This window comes from Schistocerca cancellata, chromosome 5 (genome assembly GCF_023864275.1).
Source record: "Schistocerca cancellata isolate TAMUIC-IGC-003103 chromosome 5, iqSchCanc2.1, whole genome shotgun sequence".
In the NCBI taxonomy this organism is placed as follows: Eukaryota; Metazoa; Arthropoda; class Insecta; order Orthoptera; family Acrididae; genus Schistocerca; species Schistocerca cancellata.
In genome coordinates, this window is record NC_064630.1 from 93,472,688 (window position 1) to 93,496,789 (window position 24,102).

General features: G+C 42.7%; 1 protein-coding gene across 1 annotated transcript in view; it reads right to left on the reverse strand.

Moving 5' to 3' along the window:
• The window catches only part of LOC126188081 (proton-coupled amino acid transporter 1), a 287,378-nt gene that overhangs the window by 136,011 nt on the left and 127,265 nt on the right, over positions 1–24,102 (reverse strand). The window contains exons 3-4 of the mRNA XM_049929533.1: positions 7,249–7,362; positions 429–579 (exon numbers count right to left, since the gene is read on the reverse strand). Coding sequence (XP_049785490.1) covers positions 429–579; positions 7,249–7,362 — 265 coding nt within the window. The remainder of the gene's footprint in view (positions 1–428; positions 580–7,248; positions 7,363–24,102) is intronic.

The following is a 24,102-nucleotide window of genomic DNA, read 5'->3' on the forward strand; positions in this document are numbered from 1 at the left end:
TTAGAATTTGAAAGAGAGTGTTCCCGTCAACATTGTCAGAAGCTTTCTCTAAGTCTACAAATGCTAGAAACGTAGGTTTGCCTTTCCTTAATCTTTCTTCTAAGGTAAGTCGTAAAGTCAGTATTGCCTCACGTTAACGTGTGACGTTAACGATATGGGCCTGTAATTTAGTGAATTACTCGTACTACCCTTCTTTAATACTGGTGTGACCTGTGCAACTTTCCAGTCTTTGGGTACGGATCTTTCGTCGAGCGAACGGTTGTATATGATTGTTAAGTATGGAGCTAATGTATCATAAACGACGAAAATGAATAAAAAGTCGTAACAGTTACTCTACATATGAGAAAGACAAGCCGAAACGAAGAAGCTGCACTTAATAAATAACTGCTATCGTGAATTGTTGTTTGGGGGCGTGAATGTCTACGTACCAGCAGGTGCTGGCTGTGCACACAGATGAGGCCGAGGAAGATGGTGGCCGCCGTACCCAGGGCCAAGCCGGCGTTCTTGAAGGCGTCGCCCATGGCGAACATGCCGGAGCCGACGTTGCCCTTCAGCAGGTGGATCATCGTCTCGAGGTACCTGTAGCACCACACACAGACACAACTTTAGCGACGTGTACCACTGGGCGCCAATTACGTGACGTTCATACGACGCTACTTTATTCACAGAAATGAATGAAATAAACAACAAGAACGAGCAATTATTCTCTGTTTACCTGCCTCCACAGTCCTGCAGTATTTCAGAATGGACAACATTTTCCGGCTGTTATTGAATGAATTTAATTATGATCGCGACTTCGGCCGTTGTACCATTCTCAATTAACAGCTCACTGTGAAAGGCGTCAATGCATATTTATTCATGATAATTTATTGAAACCCTCAGCTGCTGACAGGTGTTGTTGACATACCTCGATGGTGACAGCAGAAAATGTGCGCCCCGACCGGGACTCGAACCCGGGACCTCTTGCTTACATGGCAGACGCTCTATGCATCTGAGCCACCGAGGGCACAGATGAATAGCGCGACTACGCGAATGCGCACAGATTGCCCAAACTCTTACGGGAATCGTCACCTTAGTGTGCGCGAGTAATGAGTGAATGGGCAAATATCTATTAGGAACATTACGTATGTAGATTGTGGACAGTTGGGAATGTGGGTCTCACGGGAAGCGTGCAAAATATTAGTCCCTGCAGTCGCGCTATTCATCTGTGTCCTCGGTGGCTAAGGTGGATAGAGCGTCTGCTAAGCAGGAGATCCCGGGTTCGAGTCCCGGTCGGGGCACAAATTTTCAGCTGTCCCCATCGAGGTATATCAACAACACCTGTCGGCAGCCGAGGGTTTCAATTAATTATCATTTATTTCTAGAGAAGCTGCACGGTCATCAATGGTATCTGCTCTTTCGAGAACAGTAACTATCTTCGCACATTTATTCCTCTGGAGAGGACAGTGTCCTGTGTTAATCACGTTTACATAAATCAAATGTCAAAGTAGTCCAATACTCAGTAAATGAGCGCAGGGAAGCAGATGCAGGAATCCTGCATCGCTGCTCAAGGCAGAGACCTTGTGGAGGTGGTCTGCCGTTGCCTTCCTCCGACCTGTTACGAAGTATCAACAGCGTATGTGTGTAGTATGGATGAGTTTGACGAGTGCTTGTACAGTCTAATGTTGGCTTTGCGTCGTTACGGTTGAAAGGGAGGGAGTGCGTGAAATCTGGTGTCGGCACAGACACCGCAATGGGGCCGGCAATTCTTCATGCAGTTGACGACGATACCAGTGTCAGTACAAGACATGCAGCTGCAACACCGAATGTTGTGTGAGTGTTACACGAGGAGCAGCTGCATCACACCATTTACAGCGTGTGCAGGCACTATCAGTAGCTGATTTTCCTGCACAGGTACTCGCCTGCGAATGGCTTACTCGACAAAGTGTCAACCCTAATTTTAGTGGAACGGGGCTGTTCAAAGATGAGGCGTCGTTTCAAAGAGATCAGATTGCAAATTTTCACAGTCGGCATGTATGGATAGACTCAGTACTCGAGCAGCTGTAGAAGCAACTCATCAACAGAGATTTTATGTCGATGTTTGGGACGGCGTTGTTGATGACTGGTGGGGCCTCAGTTGCTCCACTCTGGGTCGACAGACGAAGTTATCATAATTTCGTAGAGAATGTTCTACCTGATATGTTAGCAGGATGTGCCTTTAGCTGTGCGACAAAACATGTTCTTGATGCACGATGGAGCATCACCTCATTTTAGAATTAATGTCTGTCGGCTTCTAAACAACGAATTCGGCGACAGATGGGTAGGCGGAGATAGACCAATTGCCTGGCCTCCATGCTCTCCGGACCAAAACCCTGTCGACTTTTATTTGTGGGGGTGTTTGAAAGCTCTTGTGTATGGAACCCCAATATAAGGTGCTCAGAGTTTCCGTGTCCATATTATGGAACTGTGAAAACATACACAATACTCCAGGAGTATAATGAGCAAGCAGTAAAAGAAACAAAAGAAAAATTCGCAGTAGGTATTAAAATTCATGGAGAAGAAATAAAAACTTTGAGGTTCGCCGATTACATTGTAATTCTGTCAGAGACAGCAAAGGACTTGGAAGAGCAGTTGAACGGAATGGACAGTGTCTTGAAAGGAGGATATAAGATGAACATCAACAAAAGCAAAATGAGGATAATGGAATGTAGTCGAATTAAGTCGGGTGATGCTGAGGGAATTAGATTAGGAAATGAGACACTTAAAGTAGTAAAGGAGTTTTGCTATTTGGGAAGCAAAATAACTGACAATGGTCGAAGTAGAGAGGATATAAAATGTCGACTGGCAATGGCAAGGAAAGCGTTTCTGAAGAAGAGAAATCTGTTAACATCGAGTATATATTTCAGTGTGAGGAAGTCGTTTCTGAAAGTATTTGTATGGAGTGTAGCCACGTATGAAAGTGAAACATGGACGATAAATAGTTTGGACAAGAAGAGAATAGAAGCTTTTGAAATGTGGTGCTACAGAAGAATGCTGAAGATTAGATGGGTAGATCACGTAACTAATGAGGAGGTATTGAATAGAATTGGGGAGAAGAGGAGTTTGTGGCACAACTTGACAAGAAGAAGGGACCGGTTGGTAGGATATGTTCTGAGGCATAAAGGGATCACAAATTTAGCGTTCGAGGGCAACGTGGAAGGTAAAAATCGTAGAGGGAGACCAAGAGGTGAATACATTAAGCAGATTCAGAAGGATGTAGGTTGCAGTAAGTACTGGGAGATGAAGAAGCTTGCACAGGATAGGGTAGCATGGAGAGCTGCATCGAACCAGTCTCAGGACTGAAGACCACAACGACAACAAAATCACCGCAACCAAGACTCATTACGAAGGCGGGTTGATGCATGTTGTATGAATGCCCAAGGAGGGCATGTTGAACATTTCCTGTGAGAAAGAGGTGCACGTGATATGCTGTGTCATTCTGTTCGTGTTTCCCATGATTAATGAGTTGGAGAAATGAGTTGTAACATGGAATCAAAGCGTTTCGAGACCCATGTTCATATAACGTAATTTCTTCGTCTGTATGTGAGGAATATGTCCTACAAGTGTGGATGTACAGTTTTTTATACCCTATATAGTGTGACCACAGCATGGGATGAAGACCATGCTAAGTTACGAAAATATAAATTTAACGGCTGTATTTGTAAAGCAACCACCAAACGAAGCAATACAAATGGTAGATTCCAGACGTTAACTTCCTTCATTCGTAGATAATAGTTTTTTCTGCCGCCGTGAAATGGGATCCGCCCTATTTTCCTTACTTATAATATTGCTGATAGCTACTACTCCATTAGATATGTATGCTTGAAAATGACACACTATAGGAACTGCAATCGAAGATGCGAAATACGTGTATTGATAGTCATAAGCTGTATTTATCATATTCGAAAATTTTATGAAGGCTGTGGATCCTTGTTTCATCACATAGCTCTAAAACGTATTGTTTACAGATTAGTCTCGTTTGGAGCTGTTTTATACCGATAGTCACTTACGTGTTAGAACTTACATTAACTAGCAATCCCCACACTATACTGGGTGACTGAGCTGCCCCTACCTGATGTAATCCACAACGCCTTCAAGTACAACGCAAAAGATTTTCATATTTTCTCTCTCTCGTTACGTGCAAACTATTAGTCCTACAGAAAAACGAACAAGATCTCTTTGTAGAAATTGTACTTATATTTTGTACTGCGATACGTTTTCGCTAAAGGCCGCAGTTTCCGAATTATTAAAGAAAACGTACAACAGTCACCTTCCAACGCGATTATCTTGAGTAACTTAAAACCTTTGGTCTCCAGTGTAAAATTTAACTACATTAAATTTCGTACAAAAAGCTCCTATTCATTTTTTCTGTAGGACTAATATTTGGCCGTAGTGAGTGAGAAAACACGACAATCTCGCACATGGTTTTTGAAGACATTGTGGGTTGCTTAAAACACATTAGTAGGGGCAGCTGAATCACCATACATATGTGTGTATACAGGGTGTTTTAACTTGAGAGGCATTAAGTATCTCGAAGAAGACGCATCGTATGACAAAAATGTTTTAGTGAAAAGTTCGTATAAGTAAAGGAGACATTTGTCTGTGCTACAATTGGCCATCTCCTAACACCCCTCCTGTGTGGGCGGGCTCAACTTAGTGTTTTCAAATGAGACCTCTGCTCCCATTTTTATTTCATATTCCGATTATACGCCAAAAAATACATACGGTTAACTGAGACCATTGTTTTCAATTTGTGGTGTACGGCGCTGAAATCGACAAATATCAAGTGTGCCTATTTTTGCAATTAAAAGCCGAAGCATTTCATTCTACATTTCGTATACAATGTAAGTTAACCTTTATGTTCCAACAGTTGAGTTCGATGTTCAAACATTAGTTGAATGTTGCAAATGTAATTGTTCAGTACAAATAATATGGATAGACATTGACATTTGTGGCAAATAAGCTACTTGAATGGTAATGTAGCTTTCTTTTCCTTATGGGGTTGGTTGTGGTGAGTCCCCAAACCATCGGAATGCCATCCTCGAACCCAGCCATCGGGATGACTGATTGCTGTATGTGTTTCCATCCAACCGCCATAACTCTGGCGCTGGCCACTATACATCTACCGGCGGTATAAAAACCAGAAGCATTGTATTGAAGTAAAATGTCCATGGAGTGATAGTGACAGGCGCGGCTGCCATGGATAATCCATGAAACCAGGCACTATAATGGTGCGAGGCACGGGGCGTCATAGAAAGCCAAGTATGCAGATGGAAACAGAAAACTAGTACATACACATATTTGTTCCTGGATCACGCTAATCGTATGCTCTAACTAAACATTGAAGCGGCTAACCATATTCTACTGTACAATCAAATTTGCAACACTAAAGTAAATTTCGAACATAAATACCAACAAGTAAACACAAACCAATACCTTAATATCGTAAATGAAATTTTGAATCAAATGCGTCGGTTCTTAGTTGCAAAAACAGGTACACTTGGTTTTTGATTACAGCGCCGCATACCACAAATGGGAAACGATGGTTTAAGTTAACGGTGTGTAGTTTTTGGCGTACACTCTGAATAATCAATAGAAATGGGTGGGGGGGGGGGGTTCCCATTGGAAAATACACAAAGCTGTCGCTGCCCACCTAGAAGGGGTGGTTAGGAAGTGCCCACTTGTAGCACGGACGGATGTCCCCATTTACTAATACTAACTTCTCACCCAGAGCATTTTTGTCGCACGATGCGTATTTGTTTTAGACATACTGAGTTGTCACAAGGTAAAATAAATAGGGCGTCTCTTCTAAGACTCGTCAGGCAAGTTTTTTCCGGTTTTTCGGCAGATATCTGCAAACTGGGTTTTGCAGTTTGTACCTGGAATCCACCCAAACAAATACTGCTTGCACGTCTTTTATGCGACGCCCAATGTGGACGGGAAGCGTTTTTTTTTTTTTTTTTGCCTCTCAAACAAAATTATTTTTTACGTGCCCATTCTATAGAGTGGTCCCCAATTTTCTTCTTATCGCTATGCATTAATATGGAGAGTAAAACACGAGGAATGTGCAGTACTCCAGCACCGCCCAGGCTACCACCACGCAGCAGCGCTGTTCAGCCGCTGCTGGAGTAATAGTTATTCTTCACGTTTTACCATTCCTATTAACAGGTATCACTAAAAAGAAAATCCCACTAGACTAATATGGAGCCGCTCTATCGAATAGGCACGTAAAATTCCTCTTTAAAAATCATTTTGTTTGTAACGGAAACAAACCGCTGCTTACAGTCGACATAGGGCGCCTCACGACAGACGTGATGAGCAGTAATTGTTTGGGTTGACTCCAGGTACAAACCGCAAAAACGAATTTGCAGATATCTGTCAAAACACCAGTGAAAAATATGCCTGACGACTATTAGGAGGCGTTCATCTTTTTCCATGTCGCTTTGAATGCTCCAGCGACCTCTTCTTCCCCAGAATCTCCTGTAAAAGCTCAAAAGTATAATATAAATTGAAATTAACTCTGATATGCATATTGTATCATCATATCTCAAGACAAAAGTGAGTCTCTTTATTACATAAGCATGGCAAGGAAATTTACTTTACCAGATGCCTTTCCACTCTTGAATGACTTAGTTGATTTTCCATTACACGATCACTTATCCCAGTATCTGCCATTTAGCGGTTGGTGCTATGACTGAAAGGAAATCAGTCTACCACGGTGACAGAATGTCGGAAGACCGAATTTATTATTTCCCTGTGGCGACTTCCGTTTCGATGCCAGTTTGGTCACTGAGCGATTGAATAGATGATTTCAATGCGCATACTGATTTTAAGTAAGATAAAAATTCTTAGAATTTTCAGTCAGATCTCTTTTCTAAATTTTGCTTTCGAACTGATTGAACGCTTCTCTCATGTTCATCTTGGCGAGAAGAGGAGCTCTGAGGGCAGATCAGAGCCATGTACTCCCGAAAAGATGGGTTCGGTCTCCAGACGGTCCTGGGGGTTGTTCTTTAAGTTGCCGCTTCTTTCATACTTAGCAATGATTTGTATAAGCGAAAACTGTCGAGTTGTGCCGCGGTTGAGTCAGTTCAGTGCTATGCTTATATAAAACAGAAGTCTGGTATTTCAGTTGTGGAGTGCGAAATTAGCAACGGGGTGCAGGGTGCCTGGTACCTGTGAGTCTGGACACGACTACTTACGATGCGGTCTGAGAACAGAGGCGGTACTCACGATGTGGGGTGCGAAGCGACGATGTGGTCCCCGTCGGCCTCCGTCAGCGCCGCCTGCGACTCGCCGATGCGCGTCGCGTCGCCTCCCAGCGTCTTGAGGTCATCCACGCTGTTGCTGCAACACACCGAAGTCACTCTGATAAATGTTTGGTGGAATCTCGCAAGAAGAGATCAAGAAGTCAAGGCTCTAGAGTAGGGAACTGAGTTGTGACACAGTTGTCGCATGTGAAGGGAAAAGTATTCAGTTGGGATGCCTGCCTTACCACAAAGAGTAGTTAATCGTGCACTGACAGGAAGGTTTGTTGACCGAAGTGATGTGCTGACACACTCTAAAGTGATTACATTTCATAGCAATAATGTTACTGGATCACGGTTCAAGATAAGTTCTTACGAAGTTTCGGGAAAACGAAAATCTCCTCTATAAAAACGAACATGAGTTGTGAAACGCCTCGCTCTATTCCTGAAATCTAGAGCGCCCTAGACAACGGCCCCAAGCTTGATTATGTGTACCTTGACTCTTGAAAAGCAATAGATGCACTGTCAAATGGTTCAAATGGCTCTGAGCACTATGGGACTTAACATCTGAGGTCATCAGTCGCCTAGAACTTAGAACTACCTAAACCTAACTAACCTAAGGACGTCACACACATCCATGCCCGAGGCAGGATTCGAACCTGCGACCGTAGCAGTAGCGTGGTTCCGGACTGAAGCGCCTAGAACCGCACGGCCACCGTGGCCGGCGCTGCACTGTCACTTAGCGGACAACATACGAAATTACCGAGTATTGCACCAGGTGTGTGACTGGATATAGAAATTCGTTGCACATAGAACGCAATATGTTATTATTAACGGGATGAAGTCGACAGACGTAGCTGTAACTTCTGCAGTGTCCCGGGGAAGTGTTATGGAACCATCAGTGTTTACAACAAGTATAAATGATCGACGATACTGTATAATGTTGGACGCTCTATGTTCTGCAAACGATATTCCTATAGGAATGCTTCAATGCCAGAAGGCCTTAGCAAAGTGGAGAATGAGCTACGTAGGATCAGTACATGGCATGGTAGTTGATCGTGAACGTAAATAAATGAAACATGTTTACCGCAAACAGGTGAAGAGATCCACTGACGCAAAATCGCTGGAAACGGTAACAGCTAGCAGTAACCGTCCGGAGCGGTCTGAAGTTGAACGTGCACATAAGACAAATGACAGGAAAAGCAGATGCCTGGATGAGATTCATTGGAAGAATCTCAAGGAAATGTAATTCTTCCACGAAAGAAATGGCTCACGACTCATGTGTTCCACAGATTCTTAAGTTTTGTTCAATAATGTGGGACCCTTACCAAGTAGATAGAGAAGACCCAACGAAGAGCGGCATGTTTTGTCACGGAATCGTTTAGCAAGCGCGAGAGTGATACGGAGACGTTCGTCAAACTGCTGTGGCAGACGCTACAAGAGAGGTGTTCTATATCACGGAGAATGTTTCTACTGAAACTCCGAGAGCGTACGTTCGAAGAAGAGGTGAGCAAGATACTGCTTCCTCCGACATGTGTCTCGTGAAATGAACACGACGAATTAATCAAGGAAATGAGAGCTCAGAAGGAAATTCATCGGCAGTGTTTCTGTCCACTCACGATTGGCGAGTGGAACAGAAAAGCGGGAAAGCGATAGTGGCCAATATTGGTACCCTCGACCACACGTCCCAAGGTGGCTTGCAGAGTATGTCTGTGGATGATGTATATGTCTGTGCTCGCATTGTGTGGTATGAAAGCGGAATGGAATTCGTTCTGGAGTAGCAACCCACTCATATTCTCGTGAGAATCAGTGATAGATTCGACTCAATCTTCCACTCATGGATTTTCATATTCAAGTTAGACCGAACTCATGATAACTCTCTAAAAATTCACTCTTTACGAACGTGTTTTATACCATCAACCTTTACGATATCGTAACCATTTTGAATTTTCGCTTGAGGCATTCGTACTCGTATAGTTTTCTGTCTTATGCGTGACAGTATTAATTTATGTCTCTGTCACCCACCAATGTTTCAGCACATTACTGCTAGACAATCTTTGAATTAGTCTACGATTCATGTTAAATTCGCCCTCGTCGGCTGTACGTGACCTTATTGGTTCACAGCCGGATTCATTTTGGATCCAAAATATTTCTTTTGTTGCAATAAACACCCCACTTCAGATGGATTGTGATGTATATTTGCGTGACAAAAAAAGTGAAGTATGTCAAGGTCGGTTGCCAATGAAACTTCGTGCATCGGCGGGAATGTAAGTGACAGCGTCACATCTCGAGTGCTCACAGTGAAGGATACAGAGATGCCACGTACTCACGTGAGATAGCGTTATCAACACCTCATAAAGTCTCCCCCCTCTCTCTGACCATCTTCTCAATTCCCCTCTCTATCTACCTCCTCCTTGCCCTCTCTCTATGCATCTGCTACTGGCCCCTCTCTCTGTCGATCTGCTCCTCCGGACTCCCTTTGTCCATCTGCTCCTCACCCTTCTGCTCTCTACCCATCTCGTCGTTCCCACTCTGTTCATCACCTTCTTCCCCTGTGAGTCCATCTCCTGCCCACTCTATCTCCTAATCCCTCCATTTATCTCCTTCTCTCCCCTATGTCTGACCACCACCTGCTCCACCCTCTCTATCCATCTATCCCTCCATCTGTTCATCTTCTCTTCCCTTTCTCTGTCCATTTCCTCATCCCTTTATCGCCTTCTATCACACTCTCAGTTAATCTCCTCCTCCCCTCTCTTTACCCTACTTCTCCTCTATCCTTAATACATCTCCTCTTCCCTTTCTTCCCTTTTTGATCTCCTCCTCCACATGTCTATCGCCTCCTCTGTCTTATCTCTGTCCTGCCTGCTTCCCCCTCTCTGTCCATCTTTTCCTCCCTCCATTCTCTCTCCACTTTATCATCCCCACCCCAGTAGGAGGTTGGGATGATCATACCTGATGCGGGCGTTTTAGTGAATGAAGAGCGAAAATGTAGTAAGCGATGAGCTTTTCCCCTTTCACCATTTTATGGAGGTTGTCAGCGAGAAAATTTTTGTAAAGGTTTTAAATTATGCGGAAAGTTTGTTGCAAATCACTAAGTGCTCTCATTCTGAAATACTGAATGAGTAAAGTATGAGTAGTCGCGGGTCGTAGATTCGCCCCCTCCTCCCCCCGGCATTCCTTTCATACGTGCGAGTTTCTTCGCCTCATAGTGCTTCCAGACAGTATGTGATATGTGTGCCAAGTTACTGACGATACTACGAGATTCTATAGCTCATACCTTTTCTACGCTTTACAAGGCCGTTCCTAATTCGACTTGTGTATTCTTGATTAAAGCCATTACACCACTTACAACGCTGCTCGGACAATCATGTAGCGAACGCAGTCTGCCTATTGAGATACTGGTTTTTCACGCAACCCCGGGAACGGCACTTGGTTCGTACACTTAACGCCCTGTATCTATACACGGGAATGTGAGGTACGAGAACGCGGAGGAAAATGAGGTTTTCAGAACAGCTGGAAATTTCCTTATCGTCTGTCGTCTCGGAGATTCTGGAGCGCCTGGTCAAGAGCCACTCGCTACCACGGCGACAATCCGTACACCATTATAGCACGAGACAAGTTGTGCGACGTTTGTTTCATAAGACTCCCTAGCAAACGTTATGTTGGAGAGTCCTGTATTATTTCTGTGCGTGATGCAAATATACTGGGTTGGCGCAGAGGTTCGTAGCGTTTTTCCATAAGTTTAATAAACACAACAGATACACATAACAGAGACTTTAGTATTCAATTATATATTCTCCTTCACTGTTTACAACAGTTTGCCAACGCTGGGATAACTTTTCGATTGCGCAACTGTAGAAATCCCGTGGTTTTGAGGTGAAGAACTTGTCGAGCCATGTTCAGGGCGTGTTTCCATCCGTAAAAGAAGTTTCTTGGAGGTTGTTCGACAGGGAGCGGGAAAGCTGAAAATCTGAGGGCGCAAGATCAGGTGAATAAGGAGGGTGCAGAATGACTTCCCAGCCCAACTCCTGTGTAACGTTTTTCGCCAGCCTAGAAGAATGCGGGTGGGCCTTATTGCGGTGTGTGACGTCTCCTGGCAAGACATTTACAAAATCGGTAGAATATAAAAAATAATAAAAATAAACATTTATCTGTATTATTATTATTATTATTATTATTATTATTATTATTTCATTACTGTATGAATGGTTGTAGATTATGTATAAAAGGAAATAATTTTTAATTTTTTATGTTTGTGCAATATTTATGTATCTATATTTCACAAATAACGTCTGTGGTCGGCGAATGTATGTATCAAAGCAGATAATGAAAAATAATTACAAAGATGCTCATTAAATTGCTTATAAATAGGGGAGGTTAAAACATTACTCTCTCTGTCTTCTTGTAGCCGTTAAAGTTGTAAGAGTCTGTGACGCTCGCTTGAATGCGTAGGTAGCCTTCGTTTGTCCTTTGATCGAGAAAGACGCCATTGGAGGTTGATGTTTGTAAAAGGTGTGTACTTTCAATTTATGTTGATTATTTAAATATAGAAATTGTTAAAATTATTACCTGTAATAATTTATTCCCAGCTTGCTCAAGATTTCATTCCATATTTTTAGCAGTTTTCAGCGTATTAGGAATTTTTCATGACGCAGAGCCGTGCAGCGATCGCGGGAGCCGCCGCCGCGGCAAATTGAATGAAAGCTGTTTTCCCGTCATATAGCGGGCAGTAGCGGTACATTAAAATTATCTCTTTCAGCTTCCTGGAGACTTCAGAGGGAAATTGTGGATTTTATTATGTCATTTTCAGGTGGACATGGGCAGCTGCTATTATGTTATCAGTTGCGCAAATAATTCATGAGTGATAAAATTTTACTTGTGTGTGATCAAAGACTGCTGTGCAAAACCTGTTCTGGCTAATACCATAATAATAAAATTTCATTTTTCTTTTGTTTCATGCTCTCATGTTAGACGTGGCAGTTAATGGTCTTCATATATTAAAAAAATCCACTGCAACGTTTACGTTTAGTGAACATAACATACTGTAACTTCCGTAGAGGCAATAAGAGTAATTTTGTGTTCATTCAAGAGATGAAAGTAGTGAAGGGCATTTTTTTTCGTAATTAGTTACAGTAATGATATCATGTTCCATTTCTAACAAGCCAGATCAGTGTTATATAAAAATAGTTTGCAAATTAAAGATCGTACGTTCACATCACGAAATCTTTCAGTGTTGTGCGTATCCCCACATAATAGGTCAAAGTGCATAGAGTTAAAATAATTTCAACTGCAGAAACTAATAGCGAAAATCGTATTTTATCTGTCGTGCTCGCAACAATAAGCAATATAAAATTAATTAAAATATTAGGCCATATAAACTGCATATGAAGTAAAACGGGTGTGCGATGGGGATTACGCGACAGGTGCAGCATCACTTCTCGCAGTCTTCCTGGTCGTTGTTCTTGAAACTGCATCTGCAAGACGTCTCAGTTGTTCACAGTAAATGTCAGCAGTGATGGTTACACCACGCGGAATCAATTCGTAGTATACCACAGCGTCACTGTTCTGCCAGATGCATAACATTCTCTTTTGTGGATGCGCGCAGAACTTTGTACGGGGAGCTGCTGCTTTTTTTCGACTCAACCATTTGTTTAGTTTTCTTATGTTAGCATAAAGACACCATTTCTCGTCACCAGTCACAGGATAGGAATGGTCGGTGCTGTTCTTGACCTAATTGATGACGACCAAGTAGAGGTGCACGACAGTAGTAGAATGATCACAGTTTATCTAATTTGCCAGTTGTCGAGTTCACCAAAATGGATCATTGTGGATTAGAGCTCTTAAACGATCTTCGTCAAACTTCCTGAACGCGGAGAGTCTTTAATCTTCCACTTAAAACGAGAAAAACATTCGCTTGTCCTGCTCTGTCCAGTGGCATTTTCTCCATATACGGCGAAAATGTTCCTGGCTCCCTCCGCTGCTGTCACCTCTCTACTGCAAAACAGAAGAATGTGTAGGAAATGTTCCGGTTTCTCCACTTGCCAATCCATTTTCTAGCGTCTACAGCTCCAGTCAGTGTCTTCAAACGACAAAGCGGCAAAACTCAAACAGCAACAGTGAACTAATACTAAAAAAATGACAATCGACAAATAAAACCATATCAACCGGAATATCAACATGCAAAACAAAAACGCCACGAACTTATGCACCAACCTAATATTATCATGCTACAGAAGGGTCATCAGCACCGCGTCGACCCGCTAGGCAGATTTAACATAGATATTTCTTCTATAGCACTAGCCCTTTAACAATCATACTGCGTTCAAAAGTTCGCAAATCCGACCACTGCATTGGAAATGAGCACTGCGAACACTCATTACACTCTTCCATTATGAGACGTGTCTCCATTTAGCAAAAAGAAAAAGAAAACAACCATGGACACTTCAATCGGCCATTTGCTGGTGACACTCGTCGTATTTGCTGTAAGGTTCCTGCCAAACCTCCGACAAGTTTTCTTTTCCAAAAAGTATTAGGAAACTAATACTATTTAAAACCATAGTTCCTTGTCTTGCAACAAAATGAAATCAGCGCCTCTCTGAATTCTTGTTTCGTGTTGTTCACGGACAAACCTGTCAAAGTCACAAGCGTTTTAAGACGGCATAGTCGATTCAGATCACCACCCGTTGAGCCAGATTAAGGGCAGGCCAATCCTTTGTCTCCAGGCTGAAGAATAGCCCCCGTATCCGGAAAACCGACGATGCCGTTCGCAATAGCGACCAGCACTAGCCGACGTCCGAGGGGCAGAACGATATGTTAAAAGTCCACAGAATAGTGGAGGGAGATGGCTCGGTGGGAAAATACGATCTTATTATGTCCCCAAAACCCAAACGACGTCAGTGCATTTTAGCCTATATGACATCCCTTGTCTTCATCTTTCTGCATATTACACATCGACACTATTGCCATAATGGAGTTTTCTAAAGTACTGCACCGAAACCAGACAACTACTGTCAGTGATTTCCTTTACGAATCATTCAAGTCAATCTGCATAATCTGAATTTGTTACGTAGGTAATAGAATCAGCGCGTTCCTAGCCACTGGTATCATGTCTTCCTCTATCTACTCTGGTCCACGAGATATGAAATAATTGACGTAATACTATTTAAAATCATAGTTCTCTGTCTCGCAACGAGATGAAATCAGCGCCTCTCTGAATTCTTGTTTCGTGTTGTTATTTTGCCATATATGGTTCAAATGGCTCTGAGCACTATGGGGCATAACATCTGAGGTCATCAGTCCTCTAGAACTTAGAACTACTTAAACCTAACTAACCTAAGGGCATCACACACATCCATGCCCGAGGCAGGATTCGAACGTGCGACCGTAGCGGTCGCGCGGTTCCAGACTGAAGCGCCTAGAACCGCTAGGCCATACCGGCCGGCTTTGCCATATAATGCTGATTTTAGAGTGACTGCCCCCACATGACAAGTTATATTCTATTTGGAAATCAGTTCGTCAACATTTCTTGAAGGAACTTATACCCGTGGTGCACTTTCCACTGCAGTGGGCAGCTGTTAACGCCATTTCTTTGGTGTTTTCGACAAATCCTGAGGCTGCAAATTCACGCAGCCCACTCCGGTGGATACTCCCTACTGGTACTGTGACGTGCGTGAATTTGCAGCATCAGCAGTGATTGAAACGCCAAAGAAGCGACCATTAACATCTGTCCGCTCAGTGGACATTTGCACCACAGAGTTAATTTATGTTCGCAATATTAGTAGTGGTAGCGTAGGTGTGTGTGGTAATGTAATTGCAAAACTGACAATTTTGAATCAGCTCAGGAGTGTCGGGAAACAAAGCAATATCGAATCGTTCGGAGCATGTTTCAAAACATTCTTTCGTAGTTAGAGCAACAATGACAGGGTTTCTATCAAGTGCTTTCTTCTTAAGGGAAAGGCTTTCTTTTCTTAATCGCTTTGACATAACACTGTGAGCGTTCGTAGATGGATTGACATATTCCTTTTTTTAACACGCATAGCTTAATTATATGTGTACTGTAATTGAATATAGCAGATGGACTAGGATAGAAATGTTCGTCGAACACAAGGAATTCATAGATGCATTGCATCTGAAAAAAATGGAAAAATATATGTAGCTAAGATATGTTTACGAAGCAGATCTTTTCCTTAGTGAATTTGTTAGTAGTTCCTTCTGTGATCGTTTACTGAAAAGATTCACAAATTACAATCGAAGAAGTAGATTTGAAAGTGCTGTGTTACTAGTTGGAGTGGTGGTTATGTTTCGCGCTTGCCATCCTCAAGAATCAAGGATTTGAGCAAGCGGTCCTTGAGTGAAACACGCGACATCGCGACATGGTAGGATGTCTTCAAGGACCTGACGCTGCTTAAGTTTCAGGCTGCTATTAGCCTGAGAGAGTTCCGAGCTCTGGGAACACCGCCCGCCCATTGCCCCCTCCTTCTCACAACTTGCGTCTCGTGCCAGTCCTTACATTAAGCTCTTGGTGCCGCTGACGTGCTCGATAAACCTAATGTTCACCTACCCGAGTAGTGAAACAGCAGAGATTCTCAGTAAGTCCTACATCGAGTGACTAAGGCCCTCCGATTATCCGTAGTGCAGGCTACGCACAAAGTACACAGCACCCCTTGGAGATATCACACTAGGACCGTGTGTAACATCATCTGTGATTTGATAATGGCCTCAATTCGGTGCGGAAGAGATAGCATGCTACGCCCCATTAAAGCTACTCATTGATAATTAGATGCTAAAAACAACTGCCAAATCGGAGGGATGTTTTTAGTTTTCACTCGGACGGACATTTGGTACGGGATTAAAATCGGGTAAATATTAGGACTAGGATTTTAATAACATGTCAAAATTTGTTCCAGAACTTTAGGGTGAATTTTCCAACAATTTATGTACGAATTCAGGTATTGTAGCGTAGCAAAATTTATTTTGGTTGTTTTTTTGGTCATCAGTCTACTGACTGGTTTGATGCGGCCCGCCACTATTTCCTTTCCTGTGCTAACCTCTTCATCTCAGAGTAGCACTTTCAACCTACGTCCTCAATTATTTGCTTGACGTATTCCAATCTCTGTCTTCCTCTACAGTTTTTGCCCTCTACAGCTCCCTCTAGTACCATCGAAGTCATTCCCTCATGTCTTAGCAGATGTCCTATCATCCTGTCCCTTCTCCTTATCAGTGTTTTCCACATATTCCGTTCCTCTACGATTCTGCGTAGAACCTCCTCATTCCTTACCTTATCAGTCCACCTAATTTTCAACATTCGTCTATAGCACCACATCTCAAATGCTTCGATTCTCTTCTGTTCCGGTTTTCCCACAGTTCATGTTTCACTGCCATACAATGCTGTACTCCAGACGTACATCCTCAGAAATTCCTTCCTCAAATTAATGTTGTACATATTAAGTAATATTTACACCTTTTTATGGTAATGGATCATGCTTTGGCAAAATTTTTCAATACTAAGGTCATATTTCGACCAACTTCTACTAAAAATGCATATATTTGTCGTATCTATAAGGACAAAAGAATAAAAACTTGAAATCGTTGCTCACTCGACACTGTTTCAGGTGATATTGTCTCAAACAAACACAACAATTACTTAAAAAATTTACTTGTCAGGACTGCAGTAGCTGAGCAGCGTAAGACACTAGTCAATTCACTGACGTAAGACATAGTTGTGCGGGGTCGGCGAAACGCTCTCGAAGGCAACAATGACGGCTTCAGGCGTAATAAACACCGCACACTATTCAATTTGAATGAAAGTCCGGTTCGACATGCCGAAAGTAAACTGCTCCAACTGCATGAAATTGCGAGGTGTTGTTCGTGATTTTTGAGAGAAGTTCTTTAGCACTGATGAGGAAATATTTTTTTGTAAACTATGTGGAGTTAAAGTTAGTGCAGAAAAGCATATTAATGTGCAGCAACACTAACTATGCCAAACAGAGCAGGCGTGGAAAGAACTGCTGAAAATTACAGCAGATAAACGCTGTTATTTACGCAGACAGGTCCATACTCAACCGTGCAATCATTCTTAACGACCTTGCGTGAGATGATGGGTAATGCAACATCCCACTGAAGAAACTGAAGAATCCACGCTACGCTGGAGAAGTGCACAGCACATCCAGTTCTACATTGAGAAAGAACTACTTATTTCTGTGCTACTAGGAGTTGCTTAAGGGGAGGTTTACTATCTTTGGCCCGAAAAAAGCATGTTCCTTGAGACTTTTTTTCTCGGTATGTTTTACAGATATTAATATCAAATTTGGTCAAAATGTTTATTGATATCTTCTGTACAAACTGGAATTTTTTCGACCGGAAATGTCGAAGAGCAAATCCGGAAGTGTCGTCGGAACGAAACATAATTTCGATGTAGACCTCAACGCGCAGTATGTCACAGGTTAGCCGACTCGTCTGAAATCAAAATTGAGTTGACGTTAGGGAAGTATATAAGATTCTTTAGGAGTTGTACCTCGCTTAACTTATCTGGACCATAGGAAACAAAATGGCGGCCACTTGAAGAAAATAGGGTTTTTTTCATCGATTTTTCGACTTCGTCGGCCAAGTAAAAATATTTATAGTTGATGGATCGGAATAAAAGTGGTACAGCTCCTAGACAATTTAGTTAGATTCGTCGGAAGCAAAGAATCATGCCAATCTGTTCAGTAGATTTGAAGTTACCATACTGTGCGATAAAAAAAAAAAAACCGTCATTTCGAGAAAAACGCATTTGAAGTTTTGACTACATATAAATGCAATATTATTCAAAGTACGTTCAATCTGCTATTCCGGGTCCATAAACTAGTCCTTCCTCTTCCTCACAGAGGGCGTTCTGCTCCATCTAGGCCATCCTGCGCTGCTCCAGAGCCGCTCGTACGGCCGGTGACAAGCGGTTTTCGGCTGCTTGAATCCGGTGGTCGTCCAAATGCTTGGCGAACTGCGTCGAATAGAGTCCCAGGGTGACGTGCAGCGTTGTCATGGTCCTCAGAATCGCTGGATACCCTTCGTTGAAACTGCTCACTGCCAGGAAAGTCGCAGTCTCCAGTCTTCGCACCAGAATGCAAATGCTTGGGAGCTAACTTCCAAACACACGCGTTCAAACTTTCGTTTGAATTTTATGAGTTTCCTCCCAAGCACCGGCACAATAACTCGTCCTCCGAAAGAAAAACAGTGGTGCGTGAGTGAGGTCGATTTCAGGCAGGTGCATTTTTTTGTTCGACCGCGAATAACAAACATTTCTGTTCCGTATTCGGAAAAACTGTTTCAGGGGTGGATTCTAAACACTTTTATGGATCCAAAAACGCAATTTTAAAAAAATCGACTTTTTGAACCAAAACATAGTAAACCTCCCCTTCACAAAAGATGACTTAGTGTTAATGATCAGAAAGGTCTGGGTGTCCATAGATGAAACCATCGATGTAGATGGGCGTTACGTTACCAGCGTTTTTCCTGATGCCCTAAAGGCTGACGCGCCTGGAGAAACGCTGCTCCCAACGTGTGACACTCGCGAGAGACTAAACAACTCTACATTTGCCATTTTGCGTCACAACTTTATGAAGCTACTGTTGCGGTACGGTGTGTAAAAAGACAACCTTTTGTTCCCAGTAACAGACTGTGCTTCATACATCGCTAAAGCAGACAAGGGGCTTCAGATTCTCTACCCCAATATGGTGTACGTCACTTGCCTTGGATAGGGATTACAAAGAGCTGCGGAAAAAAGTGCGCTCAGGTTACCCAGATGTGGAAAAATTAAATTACTGTGGCAAGGAAATCTATGTGAAAGTTCCGCTACGAGTCCAGAAATTCAAAGAACCAATTCCTTCACTGCCCCTCCCTCCTCAGTCCGTTCTTACGCGATGAGGTTCTTGGTTTAATTCTGATAAGTATTGCTGCACCAACTATACTAAAATAAAGAGAATATTTTGCGAAGTTGATAGCGATGGACACAGATCTATGAAAACTGTGAAAGAGGTATTTACAGATACTTTGTGTGGTGTCACCGCCAGACACCACACTTGCTAGGTGGTAGCCTTTAAATCGGCCGCGGTCCATTAGTATACGTCGGACCCGCGTGTCGCCAATGTCAGTGATTGCAGACCGAGCGCCACCACACGGCAGGTCTAGAGAGACGTCCTAGCACTCGCCCCAGTTGTACAGCCGACTTTGCTAGCGAAGCTACACTGACCAATACGCTCTCATTTGCCGAGACGATAGTTAGCATAGCCTTCAGCTACGTCATTTGCTACGACCTAGCAAGGCGCCATTACCAGTTTATATTGAGATTGTACCTATGTATCATCAAAAGCGATGTTCTCCAATTGTGGATTAAAGTTAAGTATTCCAAGAGCTTCGTACTTTATTTATGAGACTCAACTCCTTTAACTGTTCCAACCTCACGCCAGTCTGCGTGAGCTTAAACGCGTGCATTTCGGCCTCCTCTAGCAACACGGTGTTGGCTCTTCTGCCAACACATCACTTTGTCTGGACACTTGCCATTTATCAAAAAAATGGTTCAAATGGCTCTGAGCACTATGGGACTTAACATCTGTGGTCATCAGTCCCCTAGAACTTAGAACTACTTAAACCTAGTTAACCTAAGGACATCACACACATCCATGCCCGAGGCAGGATTGGAACCTGCGACCGTAGCGGTCACGCGGTTCCAGACTGAAGCGCCTAGAACCGCACGGCCACACCGGCCGGCCTGCCATTTATCAACGCCAACTTTCCAGTGGTATCAAAAGTCATCGTACGACTGGAAGCTGTTGGCACTCAGCTGCGTGAGACCATGGATGTTGTACAACATGTGCATAGTGAGCTGTGTCGAACTCGCGGTCATGTGGCTGACAAAGTGAACAACAAATTGCGAAGTTTTCTCCAGCGGGAGCCTGGATATTCTACAATGTGCCAAACTAGTGACAGTCTTCTCTGGGAGTGCCACAACATTTGAAGACAATCAATCAAAGCTGACCTGCAGTCAACTCGCCGCCTTTCAAACACGCTCGTGTGAAGTCCTGTGATGAGGAGAGGAGATTTTCCGGGCACAAAATCATCCTCAGTCACAACCGTAGATCTTTAAAAATGGAAAATCTGAAAACGCACATTGTGATTCAATGCAGCTCTGCAGAAACTGAAGATTGGCAGGACGTGTTAACTGATTTGTAAAACTTTACACAAGTGGCGTGCAGTAGTAAAAACATAGTTTTATTCCTTGCACAGGTGTTATTTTTCTCACTGTACTTCTTTCTTTCAGACTCATACAGACATTCCAAAAATAAATATTAATACATTTCAAGCACTGCAAGAAAGTAATTATTATACTTACTTTGTTCAGGAGTGAATTTTTTATTACATGGCATGTAAAAAACATTCGACAAGAATGTTTTTAAATAAACGTACAATAAGTCATATTTTATTTTTTATCATATTATATAAATTTTAGCTCATAAATTCCGGTATCTTTCACTGTTTTTTAGGTGATTAAAATCCTATCCCTGGTATTATTGAGTCAATCTAAGTTTGATGGGGTACCTAAATCTTTGTCAAACTAGGGACATAGGCAAGCAGTCCTATGAATACAGTTGTTGACAACTTAGAACACGGAAATTTCCACAGAATACTCATGATGAAAATGAAGAGGAAAAAATAACAATTACTGAACGAGAAGCCAAATAAATATTCTTCCACGGTAACCTGAGCTGATGTCCCCAAGAATTAGTCCGAAAATCAGCCCCAAAACATCATATAATAACCATGCAGGGATTCACGGTCGGTGTTTACTTCAGTTAAAACTTGCAGGCGGATGGGCCGTTGGCGATATACACTGAGCCAAAACGCTGTGGCCACTCGCCTCCGCTACAAAGAATTCTATTTGATGGCGTCGCGGATACGTGGCACGACAAGGAAAGTGTGTAAGCAGAGCAGGGAATCATTCTTTCGACGATACGGCATGCAAGCTGGGAAATTCACTCAGATAAGCGACATTAAAGAAGGGCAAAGTTTTGTGGTCCGTTGCTCTGGAACGAGCATCTCAGAAACGACGAAACTGGTCGGCTGTGAGCACATGTGGAAAGTGACTTTAGGACGGTGAAACCACGAGTAGACTGCAAGGAATTGAACGTGTACGGTTCATCACAGACAATGGGGGTCGGAAGCTTTCCCTCTCTGGCGATCTGTGGAACAGCTGACACCCGAGTAAAAGCCGGAGAAGGGTCATGTCTTTTGGACGATGCGGTTCAACGTACATTATTGAACACGCGGCTCCCCAGCGGAAAAGCATTTCGTGTTGATATTTTGTCCAAATAAAATGATAAATTACGGTATAGTGGCCACGGGATCAGTGTCACTGGATCGTGTAACAACAGAAAAAAAAATGGTTCAAATGGCTCTCAGCACTATGGGACTTAACATCTGTGGTCATCAGTCCCCTAGGACTTAGAACTACTTAAACCTAACTAACCTAAGGGCATCACACACAACCATGCCCGAGGCAGGATTCGAACCTGCGACCGTAGCAGTCCCGCGGTTCCGGACTGAGCGCCTAGAACCGCTAGACCACCGCGGCCGGCTAAGAACAGAAACATGTCGTCTGATCGAAATACAGCGGATGCAATATGCAGATTGTTAATAGCAAGAAACGTATCCTGAATAAGAGAAGCTTCTTGATATCGAATGTAAATTTAAATACCAGGACGTCTTTCCTAAATATCTTTGTATGAAATATAATCTTTCAGGGAAAGGAAATTTGAACAGTTAACAATTTAGCCAAGAAGAAAACAAGAGAAGATGGTGGTGCTACAGAGCGCTGTTGAAGATGAAATGGGGAGGTCGAGGAACTAGTGAAGAGGTACTGAATAGAAATGGAGAAATAAGAAATTTACAGCATAACCTGATTGAAAGGAGTAATCGGTTGACAGTACATATCTTGAAGCGTTCAGGAATCGTTAATTGAATGTGCCAAGTTTTGGTGGTAAAAATTGTAGATGGAGACCAAGGCTTTAGTACAGTAAGAGAGTTTAAATGGATGTAAGTAGGTTGCGGTAGATATGCACAAGATAGACTAGCGTGGAACGCTACATCAAACCAATTTTCGGACTGCAAACCGCAACTACTACTTTCCGAATTTCAAAGTGCGCATTCCAGTCGACAACGTCAAAAGTTTTCTCTAAAACTATAAATACCATAATAATAGATTTGATTTTCTACAATGTATCTTCTAAGTTAAGTCGTAGGGTCGGTATTGCCTCGCGCGTTCATACATTTATACGACGGCCAAACTGATTTCTCCGCTCTTTACCAGTTCTCCCGTTCTTTCCCAAATAATTCGTGTTTGTATTTGGCAGCCATGACTTATTAAACTGATACACCAGTAATGGTCATACCTATTGTAATAAAACAACACCGTCCTCACATGCAAATTTTTTCCTGCTTTATTAACTACGTACATTTAAATGAAGTGCGAAATATGTTGTCGAGGGACACGAAAGGGAAACGGTGGTTGAGAAGGGAATGAGACAGGGTCGCATCCTGTCTCCGATGTTACTCAATCTGTATATTAAGCAAGCAGTAAAGGAAACAAAAGAAAAATTCGAAGTAAGAATTAAAATCCATGGAGAAGAAATGAAAACTTTCAGGTTTTCCGACGACATTGTAATTCTGTCAGAGACAGCAAAGGATCTGTGATGAACAGCTGAACGGAAACGACGCTGTTTTGAAAGAAGGATATATGATCAACATCAACAAAAACAAAACGAGGATAATGGAATGTAGTCGAATTAAATCAGGTGATGCTGAGGGAATTAGATTAGGAAATGAGTTTTGCTATTTGGGGAGCAAAATAACTGATGACTGTCGAAGTAGGTAGGATATAAAATGTAGACTGGCTATGGCAAAGTTCAAATGGCTCTGAGCACTATGGGACTTAACTTCTGAGGTCATCAGTCCCCTAGAACTTAGAACTACTTAAACCTAACTAACCTAAGGACATCATACACATCCATGCCCGAGGCAGGATTCGAACATGCGACCGTTGCGGTCGCGCGGTTCCAGTATGTAGCGCCTAGAACCGCTCGGCAACTCCGTCCGGCGGCTATGGCAAAGAAAACGTTTCTCAAGAAGAGAAATTTGTTAACATCGAGTATAGATTTAAGTGTCATGAAGTCTTTTCTGAAAGTATTTGTATGGAGTGTAGCCACGTATGGAAGTGAAATATGGACGATAACTAGTTTAGACAAGAAGAGAATAGAAGCTTCCGAAATGTGATGCTACAGAAGAATGCTGAAGATTACATAGCTAGATCACGTTAACTAATGACGAGGTACTGAATAGAATTGGGTAGAAGAGGAATTTGTGGCACAACTTGACTAGTAGAAGGGATCGGTTGGTAGGACACGTTCTAAGGTAGCAAGGGATCACCAATTTAGTAAATGGCTCTGAGCACTATGCGACTTAACTTCTGAGGTCATCAGTCGCCTAGAACTTAGAACTAATTAAACCTAACTAATCTAAGGACATCACACACATCCATGCCCGAGGGAGGATTCGAACCTGCGACCGTAGCTGTCCCGCGGTTCCGGACTGAGCGCCTAGAACCGCTAGACCACCGCGGCCGGCCACCAATTTAGTATTGGAGGGAAGCGTAAAGGGTAAAAATCGTAAATTGAGACCAAGAGGTGAATACACTTAGCAGATTCAGAATGATTATAAAAATAACCCCAAAAAATTTTGGTCGTATGTAAAATCTATGAACGCAACAAATAATTCATTGCCTTCTCTTCCTGACAATACGGGTAATGTAACG